The 13608-nt window shown below is 42.4% G+C and overlaps 2 protein-coding genes across 2 annotated transcripts in view; one reads left to right on the top strand and one right to left on the bottom strand.

Moving 5' to 3' along the window:
- Positions 1-324: 324 nt before the first annotated feature.
- Positions 325-4891, bottom strand: COMMD6 (COMM domain containing 6). Its single transcript, XM_088540298.1, has 7 exons — positions 4788-4891; positions 4445-4503; positions 3863-3928; positions 3650-3726; positions 2465-2633; positions 1411-1563; positions 325-597 (listed from the first exon to the last, which is right to left on the bottom strand). Exons 1-7 carry the CDS (start codon positions 4834-4836, stop codon positions 547-549), a joined length of 624 nt encoding a protein of 207 aa, XP_088396424.1. The 5' UTR covers positions 4837-4891; the 3' UTR covers positions 325-546.
- Positions 4892-7193: 2302 nt separating this feature from the next.
- The window catches only part of UCHL3 (ubiquitin C-terminal hydrolase L3), a 36204-nt gene continuing 29789 nt past the window's right edge, over positions 7194-13608 (top strand). Inside the window, exon 1 of the mRNA XM_088540299.1 lies at positions 7194-7214. The gene's annotated coding sequence lies outside the window, so the exon portion shown is untranslated. The remainder of the gene's footprint in view (positions 7215-13608) is intronic.

The raw sequence follows: 13608 nt of genomic DNA, 5'->3' as shown, positions 1-13608 counted from the left end.
TATCTGCAAACAACTACCTGATGCTGCTGTTCTTGAAGACTAACTGTATGCTTGCTATGTGTAATTTTATGTACTCTTCATTGTTAATATTGTTTCATCCATATCATCTCAATTTTATCACAATTTTATCTCAATTTCATCTCAATTTCACACATAAAAGAGTTAACACAAGATTTACACTTCTCTCAACTCTTCAGTGCAGAAAGATATGTGGAAGTATTAATTTGACTGGGTAATATTATGTGTAGTTTCTTGCTCTTGGATAATACAAAAGATCTGCAGTGGTACATCTCCTTCCACATCCTGACCTTTTATCTGTCCAGATGGATGAAGCTGAACACACTTCACAGATACCACAGAATTGGTCTCCAGGGTTCAAAAGCCAAGAGGTCTTTAGGGTGATTGAAGGAGGATGTTGACCAATACTCTTCAGGAAGGCGAGTATACACACCTGGCTTGAGCAATGGCACTGCATTTGCTGCTTAGAACAAAGTTGACCCAATCCAAGTCCATCAGAAACTTTGGGGGAAATTAAAAGAGTTTGATTCAAACTGTTTCAAGAACTGCTGCCATTTCCTTGAACTGCCTGGAAAAGTTCTGGGAAAAAAAAAAAAAAAAAAAGAGAGAGAGAGTTATGGTAAGTTTCAACTGCATGATTAATGGCCTCAACAGCGATTCAAACGAGCAGGGTAGACAACAACTTCACTTAATCCAGGTTTCTCACATACTCTCTATCCTCTGGTTATAATTTACAGTATGAACTAAAAGGTTTTTTCTATTATTTTTTTGCAGGCTGGCTGCCGTTTGGTTTGACTAATAGGAAAAAGATGCTAAAAATAACAACAAAAAATAGCAGTACTTAAAAAGATAAAAATTAATGTTTGGGACAAAAACTTCTAGCATCAGCTGAAACCATCCACACTTCTCTACACAGCACCCCTTTCTTATAATAGGGGAAAAGCAAGTTATTAAATAGACTTCATCCGAGAGAAATACAAAACCTCAAAATAGACAAAGGTTCAGAATATCCTACTCAAAACTCCTTCCAGTGTTATCACATTGATGTAAGTTTTAGGCTGAACTCAAGTTTTAAATTCTCAGGCTGGGAAAGAGTTCCATAGATTTTTCTGATGAAGGAGATAAGACGACAAAACAAAAAGTCTTTATATCTTAAGTTCTAAGTTTATTTGGGAGAGGTTAGTCTACCAATAACTAAATCTGTCAAGAAAAGCAGTATAGAGTTGTATGTTATGAAAACGGTATTTAGTTTCTGCGGTTTAAAGAATTATTTAATGCTTCATTTCTAAACTATCATATTAACAATTAATCACGACAAACATATGCATCATTTACACATCTGATTCTTTAAACAGTATCACAGTTGTTCAAGAATTAACAGCAGATACATACCTTGAACTGTGGAACTGTCATTTCAAAAGACTTGTTTGTTATTTGTCCTGAAGGCTCTGCCACTTTTAATGTCACTGTAACGTAAGGATACTTGAGAGACCTGCAGGTGTCAGAGCTCATTGCAACTCCCAGTTTCCAACTAATATCTATAAACTACAAAGAACACCGCAATTACTGGGATCAGTAACTAAGGAAAAGATCTAACCTACTCTTACAATTCTGTTGTACAGACGTTTTCCAAGTGACACAGCCCATATCCAAATGCGAAACAAACATCCAAACACTATTGTGAAAATTCCGTTTACAATAAAGTCATCTGCCCTTCCTTATAAAGGAAAAAAGTTATGTTTTACTTCACTTAAATCTGCTTATAGTTGAAGTTGAATTCAAATACACAGTTCACAAAAAGTGTACAACAGAAGAAATTAAGAAAACCAGGGTATTTGAAAACTATTATAGATAAACCATGGTATGCCAATTATTTTAGATGGGTAAACTATAAATATAAAAGACTGAAAATGTCAAGAACTAGAGCTGCTAAATAAGAAAAAGAATATGCAAAAAGCTATTTCCTACTTAGTATCAAGTTATTATTTTTAATTCTGCACTCTGACTGTTAGTGCTGGAAAAGAGATCTCAAAAATGCAGGTGCACTTTGCAAAACAGGCAACCCTCATTACACCTCAATGGGATCATAAGGAGTGAATGAAACTACCTTGGGAAAACAAAAACAAACCTGTTCACCTGCATATGAGGAAGAACTTTTTTACTGTGAGGGTGGCAGAGCCCTGGAACAGGCTGCCCAGAGAGGTTGTGGAGTCTCCTTCTCTGGAGATCTTCCAAACGCGCCTGGATGCCACCCTGTGCCACGTGCTCTAGGTGACCCTGCGTGTGCAGGGGGGTTGGACTAGATGATCTCTAGAGGTCCCTTCCAACCTCAACCATTCTGTGATAGTTTCGGGCAGTCAAGATACCATTATGTGTCTCACAACACTAAAAGAAACACTGATATTTCGGAAGAGTTAACTCAGCTCGACTACACTTGTTTAGTTACCTGCCCCACTGTGTCCATATCTCTTGCATCTTCTGATGCACTAACAGCTTTGCCCTGCTCATTCCACACATGACGAATGACTTGAACCGCGTGTTTCGGCAGCGCGCCGACTTCACTGCCCAGAGCCACGACAAGCTCTTCCGTGGAAAGATGGTTTCTGGCTGCTGTGCTATAGGTATAACCAAAGAACACCACATCAATTGCATTTTCTAAGAATTGAATAATGCTTCTCACTTCAAACAGGCAAAAAGCCTTTCTGCTTTTTTTCCTTATTTCTTTTTAAATAATTAGGCAGGCTGCGACTTGTTTTTAAAAAATTTTCACTCATCTGGAAATATGACTTTCATATCCATACATAAGAAACAATATGTGACTTTTTAGCGTATCTTAAGATAAGGAAACAGAGACCAAGCTTCAATCTGTTTGTACAAATTCCAAATTTAAAGCAGAAATAGTCTCGTCTCCAAGTGCTGTTGCAGCTGTAGAAAAAGGGGCCTAAGTGAGTGAAGAATGTACATACACATAGAGCAGTTAAGACTATTACATAAAATTATTACTTTAGAAACAAAGTAATTTAATTAAACGTTTAAGAAAGGTAATTTAAGTACCACCAAAGGGCTAATAAGGACCTCAAGGTAGTTGTAAAATTGCTAAAAAGATTAGGCAAATGATGCAAACATACAAATGAAACAGCAACAAGTCTAGATAAAAAGGAAGAAAGTGCCACTCAGGAAGTATGATTTAAGACTTTGTATTTTACAAAGGAAAGATTTGTAAGTTACGTTTATTTTAGCACATTTTCTATAGTCTGATTAATGATGAATGAAATGTTTAGATTCTAGATTTTGAAAGAATAAGCAAGGTCTTGAAAGTTTTCCGAAAAACAGAAAAGCTTCTAGTTAAACAGCAGTAGAAAATGCTGCTAAAAGCTATGCTCTGCAGCTAGCAGACACGTTTTTAAAAGAACAATCCCTCTGTTTTTTTATTATGAAAATACAGCCCAATCAATATGTTACTCTGCAATTTTCTTACAAGTCCTTGTCGCATACCACAAGTTATAATTTTTTCCCTTTTTCCCCACATTCATTTTCTTTTATACTCACATTCACTGTTTTTCACTTTGTTAACACTGCTAATAAGTAGAGGGAAAAAAGAGAACTAAAGAAAATAATATATTGTGCTTACCTAAATAAAAAGGAGATAATATTAGCTAGTTTCGCCAGTTCACTGACAGTGATCTCAATCCCAGACATCTGAAGTCTCTAAAAATAGGATGTTCAAACAATTAGAAAGTATGACACAGTTATGTAAGACAGTTATATCTAAGTGACCTGTGGAATGTAATCTCCACAGCGTAGCCAGCCACTTAACTTGCTTTTTACTAATACTCAGACTTACCTGACACAATTCCACTGTGTTTACACCGGCGATCTTACGGTTCAGATGTTGAATTACTTGCTCACACTGCAAAGAAGAGAAGTTTAAAACATTCCTCATGCATATTTTAATATATGAGACAAGGTTGGACCAGCTAGTGGTCTGAATACAGTACTCAGATTACACAACTAGAAAAAGCATGGTTAATGAAAAAAAAAATTAAATGTAAAATGAAGGAAACAGTGTGCCATGTAGGGGACTCATCTTAACACTACATCAAAACAGCCTTAGTGTTTAGCTGTTATCTCGCCTGCATTTACTACTTGGCAAACTATCTTCATGCTAACTAAAAAGCCATTCTGCCCAAGCCTGCACTGCTTCTTTGGGTAGACTTTTTTAAAAAGGAAACTGAAGCATTCATAAGCAAGACAAAATTAAACCAATCCTGTCATTTCATAAGCGATGTAAATCCACACAACCACACGCACAAACCTCACTTCCCAAAAGTGCTGGGAAGCACCAAAGCATAACAGCTAAGAGAAGCTTTCAGGATGCAAAGGGTTCCAAGAAGTTCTTCCACAACTTATTTATTAGCCAACTTACTAGTTCTGCAAAGAAGTCTTGGGGTATTAAGTCAATCTTATCTGCTGCACCACTGAGATCTGAAAAACAGAAGCAGCAGAGATGAGGTGAACCTTGAATTGCTGCTCATAGTAGGTCTCCTCTCTCTCGGAGTAATTCCTAGGCTTACACTCGCATTCACCTTTTAAACAAGGCTTTGTTTAAGGGAATAAAAGCCATTCCTAAACCCTCCCAGCAGCCAAATGCCCCCGAGCGCCGCCTCTAACGGCTCCCAACGGCCCTCCCGCGAGGCGGGACGCGGCCTCGCCCCGCTCGCGGCCTCCCTTCGCGGCCTCCCCACGCACCCCCCGGCCCCGGCCCTCACCGAGCGCCTCCAACGCGCGGGCGAGCCCCGCCACGGAACCGCCGGCCATGGCTCCGCACCCCCACCAAAGCGCCACTTCCGCCACACAGCGCCCGCCGCCCTCATTGGCTGCGGCTCCGGCGAGGCCTCGCGCTGATTGGCTGCCGGGCGGCGCGCATGCGTTGTCGCCAACCTGCCCCGCGCCGCTCCAAGCGGCGCCGCGGCCTCGCGTGAGGGTGCGAGGGCGTTTTGGGAGCTCCCCCCTCGGAGGAAAGGGGGTCTCACTCACGCAGTTTTCCTATGTAGCAGGCGTTTACCAAAAATACAGCTAAAACCGCGCTCACTAAGCTTTTCGGGCGCGGTTCGGGTGTATCTGGGGGCCTGAAACAGCAGTGGTCGCACTTTTAAAAGCAGCAAACGTGCTCAGGTCTTCTAGTCAGAGGTGTTGTGAACTTCCTCACTCCTTTGTGTGTGTGTATATATACATATATATGCATATAATCAACGTTAGGACTTCAGGTTGATCAACAGTAAAGCTTGATGTTGAAAGCTGCTGAATAGTAAAACATAACTAGTCACACAGAAACACTGGCTAGCTTCAAATGACTTTTTTTTTTTTCAAATCCAGATGTGCCCTTTAAGTAAATTTACATTAGATCATTGCTGTTTCTGGGAAAGGAGATATTATCCCAGCGCGTTGCATGCATGTTTATGAGCCTTATTGCGCTTGTGGCTCCCTGATCTTGCGTTTCCCTTTTGAAGCATCCGATTGCATGTGCAAATGTTTCTGATTAAAACGTACTTTGGTGACCTCCTGCTTGCCCAAACGCTTGCCAGGTACAAAGGAGATGTGCCAGTGATTGCAGGGATGTGACTTAACCATCCTTAACACAAATGTTCTCCAGCTTAGGTAACTCTGTTGCATACCTGTCTGTTCTATCCGGAGGACTTTGCATGCAAAGTCGTGTTGCAATTTCATCACATCTCTTAGTAGTGCCTTTAGCAACATGACTAATATCTCTGTGTTTTTTCATTCTTATTTTTTCACATGGAGAGGTACAGATAGGTATGAAGTTGCGCGTCTTGTTCTCACAGGGTGGTTTGGCAATTGCAGAATGATTGTTACTTTGCTTAGAGTTATGTGGAGATTATCAAAGTTAGCACGTACTTAGTTCCTTCAGCCTGCAACAGAAGGTGGTTAAAGGCTCTCATGATTGAGTTTATGGCCTTCCCACCTGTAATCTGACATTGCATATTTTTAGCAAACTCCATCTTCTGCAAGCTTGCTCTATGAAGGTTTTTGGGGTGGAATAAAGCAGATAGCAGACTGATCATCATTTCACAGTACAGCTCTACATTTTAGCTGAAGAAGGACTGCAAAATTAATATGAGGAGACATTTTGTATAGTAACTGGAAGGCAAATCCCATAAACTAGAATTGCTCAGAAGATAGGCTACAGTGTTTGGTATCACCACTGTACAGTTGACGATCACTGTAGTCAGTAAAGATGCAGTAAAGAACTATACCAAGTTCTTCAAAAGCTTTCGGGGCAGAAAGGAGAAAGAACTTGCGTTTGAAAATCAGTGTGTTTTGGCAGTGCCCGAGCTGTTCCGAGGCCGCCTGCAAGACGAAGCCGCGTTCCTGGGGACAGAGCTCCCGCGGGAACCACGAACGGCTGCAGTAATGGAGCTGCGGGACGATGCTCCGGCAGCACCGCGCACAACCCGCGGGGCGGGCGGGCGGGCAGGCAGCAGCCGCTGTTTGTAAGACAAACCGCCAGCGAGCGGGCTCCCGGCGGCAGCAGGGAGGCCTGGAAGGGAGACGCGACTCGGGGAACACCCGAGAAGCGGCACATGGCGCCCCTTTCCTTATTTATTTCCTTATTTTATTTCCTTATTATTCATTTTTACTGCGGTTTTAACCGTTTGTGCCGAAACGGGCGTTGCTGCGGCCGTTGGCGCGGAGGGGCGGGGCGCAGCCGCCTTCCGCCCCCCGCGGCGGCTCCCGTGCGCGGTGCCGCCCTGGCCGAGTCCATTGCCGGCCGCGGGGGGAGCCAGCGCAGGCTGCGGCCGCCCCGCCGGGCCGCGAGCGGCGGGGCCGTGCGTGGCGGGGTCGCGCGGGGCCGCACGGGGCGGCAGCGGGGCCGGGGCCGCCGCCGCGCGCCTCCCTGCCCGGTCCCGCGGGGCCGGGGCCGCGCGCGCCTCCCCGGGCGCCCCCGCGGCGCGGTGGGGCGGGCCAGGCCCGGGGCGGGCGAGGCGCTGCGAGGGCCGCGCCGCCGCCTCAGCCTCCGCGCCGCCGCGGCCACCATGGAGCAGCAGCGCTGGCTGCCCCTCGAGGCCAACCCCGACGTGAGTACCCGCCGCGGCGGGAGAGGGCCCGGGCCCTGCGGTGCGGGGGGCTCGCGGTGCCTAACGCCCCTCTCTGCTTCCCCGCAGGTCACGAACCAGGTAAGCGGCCCTGCCCGCAGGCAGCCCCTGCCCGCCGCTTCCCGGCAGCTCCACGTACGCAGCGCAGGGCCAGGCCCTCCCCGGCACGGAGACGGCGAGGGAAGGAGGACAGCGCGCTGCGCAGCGGCGGGGCGGCCTGGCCGGCGCTGCGGGCGCTCGTGCACTGCAGCGGGGCCATTAATTCCCTGAGCATCGGGTAGAGCAGCGCCGCGCTCTAGGCCGGCGTGCCAGGTGCATTCCCAAGGGTCTCCTTATATAAAGCGTGTATAACTTCAGTGTTCTGCCCGGGAGACCGCTCATCCTACTGTGTTTGTGGTGTGCTGCTTACTCATGGCAGTGGCTGCCTGGTTAGGTGTAAAATGAAGATCTGTTGCCCTCGTTTTTGTTAGCATAGTAGAAGCAATAGAACAGGAATCTTGTTTTAGGCGTAAAAGTGATAGGTAAGCTCTACCTTAAGTAAAATGCAGGTCCTCTAGCTCTGCATTATGCTCCCAGTGATAATTTTATCCTCAGATGCCAGACTTTGATTCTAGCAGGTCTCTTGAAGCTGTTACTAATGTCTGAGCCCCAAGAGTCTAATGTCTCCAGCAGTAAAGTGACATTCCTAAAACTTCTAGGCTGCCAAAATGTTCTGGAAATTAGGAGTTTGCTTAGGAATCTGTGTATGTACAAAGAATATATTTTGTTGTAGTTTGTAATACAGTAACTGAGCCTATAGGAGAGTGAAAGGTTGTTTGTTACTGGGTCGCTTTCCATTTTACAATTCTTACAGTATAGCTGCTGTGGCACAACCTGCAAAGACTTCATTCCTGGCTCTGAATTAAAAGAAACACCCCCAGTCACCAAGTTTTTAATGGGGAATAGTCTGTAAATCCCTCATGTTTGCCAGTATGGTGTAATAACTTACTCATCTTGAAATTCGAAGATTAAATTCCAGCTTGGAAAAGAATAGGTGTGAATAATCGTATAGTTGCATTTCAAGTCTTCTGGCTGTTGAAATGTGCTCGCCATGGTACAAAAAAGCCTTACAAACTATAAACTAGAAAGTGAGGAGAAAATAGATATTTTGAAGCAATCATTAGCATTATCCTATATCATTACAGTCTTAGCTTCATTTACTGTCCTTCTTGAATTTTCTATGTGTAACAGTTTAAGTGTGTTCAGAACCTGTCTTGCCCCAGAACCTGGTATTTGAAGGTATGGGGTGTCAGGATAATGGGCACTTCCATTCAGTAGAGAGCTTTTCATTAGTATTTCTGTTCAGAAAATGCAATTTTAGGTTAGTTAGACTTTATTTGGTGCATTTTGCCATTGTCTAATCAGTGGGTGTAGTTAATACCTAGAATGATAAGCTTTAAAAAGTCTAAAATGAATACACCTTGTCTCATTAGTAATTGCTCTTTAGTCATATAAAAATTACTGGTTACCTGGACAACAGCAGGGCTGTTAGTCAGCAGTTACTCGGATCTTATGTGTCATGTAATAATTTGAGATTTAAATGGAGCTGTAAACGTACAAAAAAACTTGTTGAGTCGATTGCAAGGACTGACTTTACAATACCCTGTAATGAAGAGAATTGTGAAGAATTTTTCAGGATAAGAAGTTAGGATATGATCCTAATGGATGTAGTGCATATATCTCAGTAATTTCATACATGTATCTCATTAGTTAGGCAGATATCCACCTTTTTTTTTTTTCTTTTTTACTTGGGTATTAAACCATCCTTGGAACAGTGTGTTGGATGTACTGATAGTATTGCTATTGGTTGTATAACTATTATAACTACTAGCTTTTTAAACCAACACACTTTCAATCAAATGCAAGATGCATGGATTTCTTAGCAGTATGTTATAATCAAAGCACTTAGAGTTTAACAACTCCTTAGTCTGTTTTGGTTATTTTATTGATTATTTCATTTTATTGTTAAAGCAAATCAAAAGGGAGAAGTGCTAAATACATTTCAAAACAAGACCACAAGCCTTGTGTTAAGAACATAGTAAAGGCAAATGAGCGTATATATTGCCAAAGACTCCCTCATTCTTTATGGTGGAAATTCATATGTTAATCTGGAAGTGGGAAAAGTCAGGATTCCCTAGCTGCAAACATTGCTGCGAGGTTGTTCAGGTGTGAAATCTTTCCAAAATACCTTAAGCCTTTCTCCATCTGATGAAAACATTATAATTTGAGTCTAGGAGTTTCTAATTTCTTAATGCATAGGATCTCTGTTGGTGTATTGGAATTATTTGCGAGTTTAGAAATAGCCTGGTGAGGGTAAATAAAAATACTGTCAGCACTAAAGATTTCCAGTTACCATGACTTGCTGAGGACAGCATTACCACTTATCTGTAGTGATCTCGAGAAGTCAGCACAGTCAAGTGCACCATAAAATGCTTATTTGATTCTGTCACAGTGATCTTTTTAAAATCATTATCAGGATATTGTTAGTCTAGCTCTGGTTTACAAACAGGTGATAATCCAGCATGCACAAAGGTCCAGCTATATACAGTGATTCCATGGTGATGGGGAAATGGCTTCTTCTGTTCTTGATCTGTTCTAGGAAATGACCTTACTTGCTGCAGAAGGTACCATGTCAATACCTGCCTTTTTGTATCCAGAGAGGCTAAAACAATTCATGGAACTTGATGAGGTAGCTCCAGCTCTGGCTACAGGTTAATCCAGGATTTAGCTGCTTGGCTTATTTGGCAGCCAGTTGGCTGTGGCTTGGGTTGCTGTGAACGTACAAGGCTTAAGAACTAGTTTCTAGTTGCTTTCCACAATTATTTTCAAGCCTTTAATTCTGTGCTTCATATAACTGATTCTCAGCACATGAATGGCTTAGTAAAGTAGTTTTGATGTGTGGATCCCCTTGACAACTGTGACTTTGGGGGACAATAAAGCTCCCAGCATAGAACAAAATAGCAGGAACTGGGTATAGCCCATCTTCCTCCAATTGGGGAGCACATTGCTCATTTGCTAAGGCAAATATAGTGATTAACTGTTTTGAAGATATTAACTTCACTCTTCCTAAGAGAAAGTTCTCTTATAAGCTCAGTTAGCATCACTAGCTTTCCCAAAAGAAAACCCGACCAATGATCCTGCTATGAAAAGGCAGTTACAGGGATTCTGGGAGCACATTGGTGGTAGTGGTCGTCTTGGGTGAACCATTGCATTGGAGAGGGAGCATGCCTACTGTGGGGAAACTGAAGTAATCTTCTGAAAATGCTTAGCCAAGCTGTTGTTACTATTATTTATTTGAAAGAAAAGCTTAGCTTTCCTGAAAACAGGGCTGCAATACTGGAGGTGTATGCAGTCTTGGAAGTCAATTATTAGGAGTGTAACCTCTGCAAGTAGAAGACTAAGACTCAGTTTGAGGTTTCTTATAATGAGTGTCCTCCGTAGAGTCAGCTAAGGGAAAGTGTTGAGGCTGTGCACCTACATAACAAAGAATGGAAGATTATAAACACAGGGGCAAATATGAAGGTGCCAGTCACACAAGATCAGTTGTTGAATGTTTTTATTATTATTATTATTTAAAATATCTCGAGCTATTGAGAGAGCATGGCTAATCTGCACAGGGAAAATTGTAGCTTGTGTTTGACTTCAGAATATTGCTTTCATGAATAGTAGAAAGGCTAACTTATAGGTCTGTCTTGGTATGCTCTTCAGTTACTGGAAATTAAGGAAAGCGTGCATGTCATCCCTTTATAGGTAACTGCTGTTGTTGGCCTTTTAGTCTGCTCTTAGTTTGCTTCATTGTTTCTGTTTCAATCAAATAAATTGAAAACTGTAATAAGGACACTCTTACTGCTAGGAACTGAAGTACCTCCTGGCAGCCAAGGATAATTAAGTCTGTTTAATGAGTAACAACAAATGCTGTGCTGTACAGTGGAAAACAAGTGATAGTGGTTAGTGTGATAAATTACCTTGTTTCATTCAGTAGCATGACAGAAAATATAAAATTCTTCATTTCCCTGTTTTCCTTGGCCTATAGTGGTAATGGGATCAGTATAACAAGTGAATTCTACATATTATTTACAGTGTACTAAAATAACTGCTTATCTGAAAGACTGGATTGATCAGGCCCATTATTCAGAATATTTAGATAATACAAGCAAGTTTCTTGATGCTTTTTGAACAATGTAACATAGTGTCTTATTATGAATCGCTGACTGTATAACCAGATTTCATTTAATCTACAGCTTGTACTCAATAGAAACAGTTTCAGAAGAAGCCTGAATTGCCTGATTAGTCCAATTTTGTGTGCTTTGCATCACCATCTCTGGGATGATCTGTCCGTGTTTAATACACACATCACAATACTGAGTAGTAAGGTTTGGAACTGATTGATGAGTATTGATAGATACAGAGATACCTCTTGTTCTGAAGATCAGGAGCTAAAACCACAAATATTGTTCCCTTTAGACACAGTGAAGAAATTAATATAACTGGAAAACGATAAAAGTTGTGTTTGGAAAAGTTTTCATATTTCAGTCGAAGTGTTCTCTTGGTTTTTCTACTTCAAACTGAGGGAAGAAAAGGTGATGGGATTTGGGTTTTATTCCTTGAACCTTTTCTGAGAGATCTTTAAATATGAGGCTGGAAGATATTAAAGAGTTTTTGATCAATAAGTTAAACATTTGTCCTTAGTGTCAACCCTGGTAGCTGTCACTGCCAGTTGGACTTCACAGTGCTGATTACCACTCTTTGAACTTGAGAGTCTAGGTAGTTTTCTACCTACGTTGCACTTGCATCCAGCTCATATTGTCCAGCTTGGCAAGAAGGATGTTCTGGGGGCTGTGTTGGAGCCCTTGCTAAGGTCATTGCTGCTGCTCCCCTCCTTGCCTGCACGTTGTAGAAAACTTGCAGGTCAGTCAGGCCGGAGCCCCAGTGTGTGCGTGCACCCACACACGCTGCTGGTTGTTCTACTTGCCATTCCTGTTCTTCATGTGCTTGGAAGTAGCTTCAGGATGCTGCACTCCGAAACCTCCCCGGGGTGGAGGTGAGGCTGACCTGGGTCCTCCTCCTTGCCCTTCTTGGAGATAGCTGTGAGGGTTCTCCAGTCAGGAGCTATGCTGTGCATCCTGCTGGCCTTGTGTCACAGCCACTTGACTTTCTGCTCTTGCAACAGGTTGCAACCTTTGAGGAGGTTGTCCTTGAACAGTGGACTCCAGCCCATTTGTTCTTACACTCTCCCGTGAGATTTTTGTGAGTCAGATCCCCAAATAAGTCAAAATCTGTTCTCAAGTCCAGAGCTGTGAATCTGCTATTTCTCTTACCTATTTAATTCAGGTTTTCAAACTGCACAATCTTGTGATCAGGGCAGTCATGGCTGCTCTCGGCCTCTTATCAGTTCCTCCTTGTTTGTGGATAGCTTAATACCATTTGCGTTAGTTATTAATGCAATTTAAGAAGCTCTTGCTCTTATAAGGCAATTTTAAAGAACATGGGGATCCTGCTTTACTATTTGTCTGCTTGAAAACTGGATCCACCAGTGCGGACTTGCTGCCACAAAGGGTCATATATTCTTTAACATACCTGCTAATGGGCATAGTTCCAGCTCAAGGGTAATGGATATTGAAGCAACTGTGAAAACTTCCACAAGGATGTTTTTCAGGAAGATAGTTTAATAGAACAGCAAATGAGACAACTGAAAATATGACTACAGTTGGTGAAAATAAAGCTTTGCAAAAGTTACTAAATTAGATATACAGATATACATTGTTTTTTGTGACCAAGCGTTTTTCAGTTATGTCTTTTAGCCCTTCCTTCATATTAATTCAAACTAATGAGCAAGGTGATAACAAAATGTGAAACTGAGTATATAACTGAAAAAGAGCAAATTAACCTCTTAATCTGATAAGTACTAAAAGCAGTTGCAAGCGAGTCTTCCAGATTCAAAGTGCCCTAACTGCCCTGTCTGCAAGGATCTGTAGGCTAGAATTACTTGCAAAATCACTGAATAATTGGGTTGCAAAGCAGCAGAAGTCCCTCAGTTTGCATGGCACTGTCTAAAAGGCCTATAGAATTGTCTGCTGGTCTAGACCAGGGATGCTTTGGTCGATATGGAGGGGCTTGCTTCACCTCTTGGTGCATAACTCATTGCATTTTGTACTAGCTGCTTTGGCTGGCCTAGGAGAGAGCTGTTAGAGGACTGAAGGAGGAAAAAGTAGGTTTAATTTAGTTATAACTAAAGTACTGGAATAGTTGAAGCTGTTTAGGACATCCCTATTCTGACCTTTCTGTGTCATGTCTAATACAAATCCAGAGAGAGTTTTGGCTCTCAAAACTTTATCTGGTTATTAACTCCCATGTTTTTATATCACCAGCATTTTTTCCTGTCTTGTCCCATCCAAAACACAGTCAAAAAAGATTATTTTTTTAGCTTCTTGTATTG

This window comes from Tinamus guttatus, unplaced genomic scaffold (assembly GCF_059628265.1).
Source record: "Tinamus guttatus ecotype Peru unplaced genomic scaffold, ASM5962826v1 Tinamus_guttatus_pri_ptg000058l, whole genome shotgun sequence".
Classification (NCBI taxonomy): domain Eukaryota; kingdom Metazoa; phylum Chordata; class Aves; order Tinamiformes; family Tinamidae; genus Tinamus; species Tinamus guttatus.
Note: the sequence above shows the minus strand (reverse complement) of the source record. Positions and strands in the feature narration are given on the sequence as shown.

Coding starts and splice junctions, on each gene's coding strand:
- COMMD6 (XM_088540298.1), bottom strand. CDS start 4,836: ATGGCCGGCGGTTCCGTGGCGGGGCTCGCCCGCGCGTTGGAGGCGCTC. Junction 3,929..4,444: donor AAGACTTCTTTGCAGAACTA/GTAAGTTGGCTA, acceptor TCTTCTTTGCAG/TGTGAGCAAGTAATTCAACA. Junction 2,634..3,649: donor ATTATCTCCTTTTTATTTAG/GTAAGCACAATA, acceptor TTATACCTATAG/CACAGCAGCCAGAAACCATC.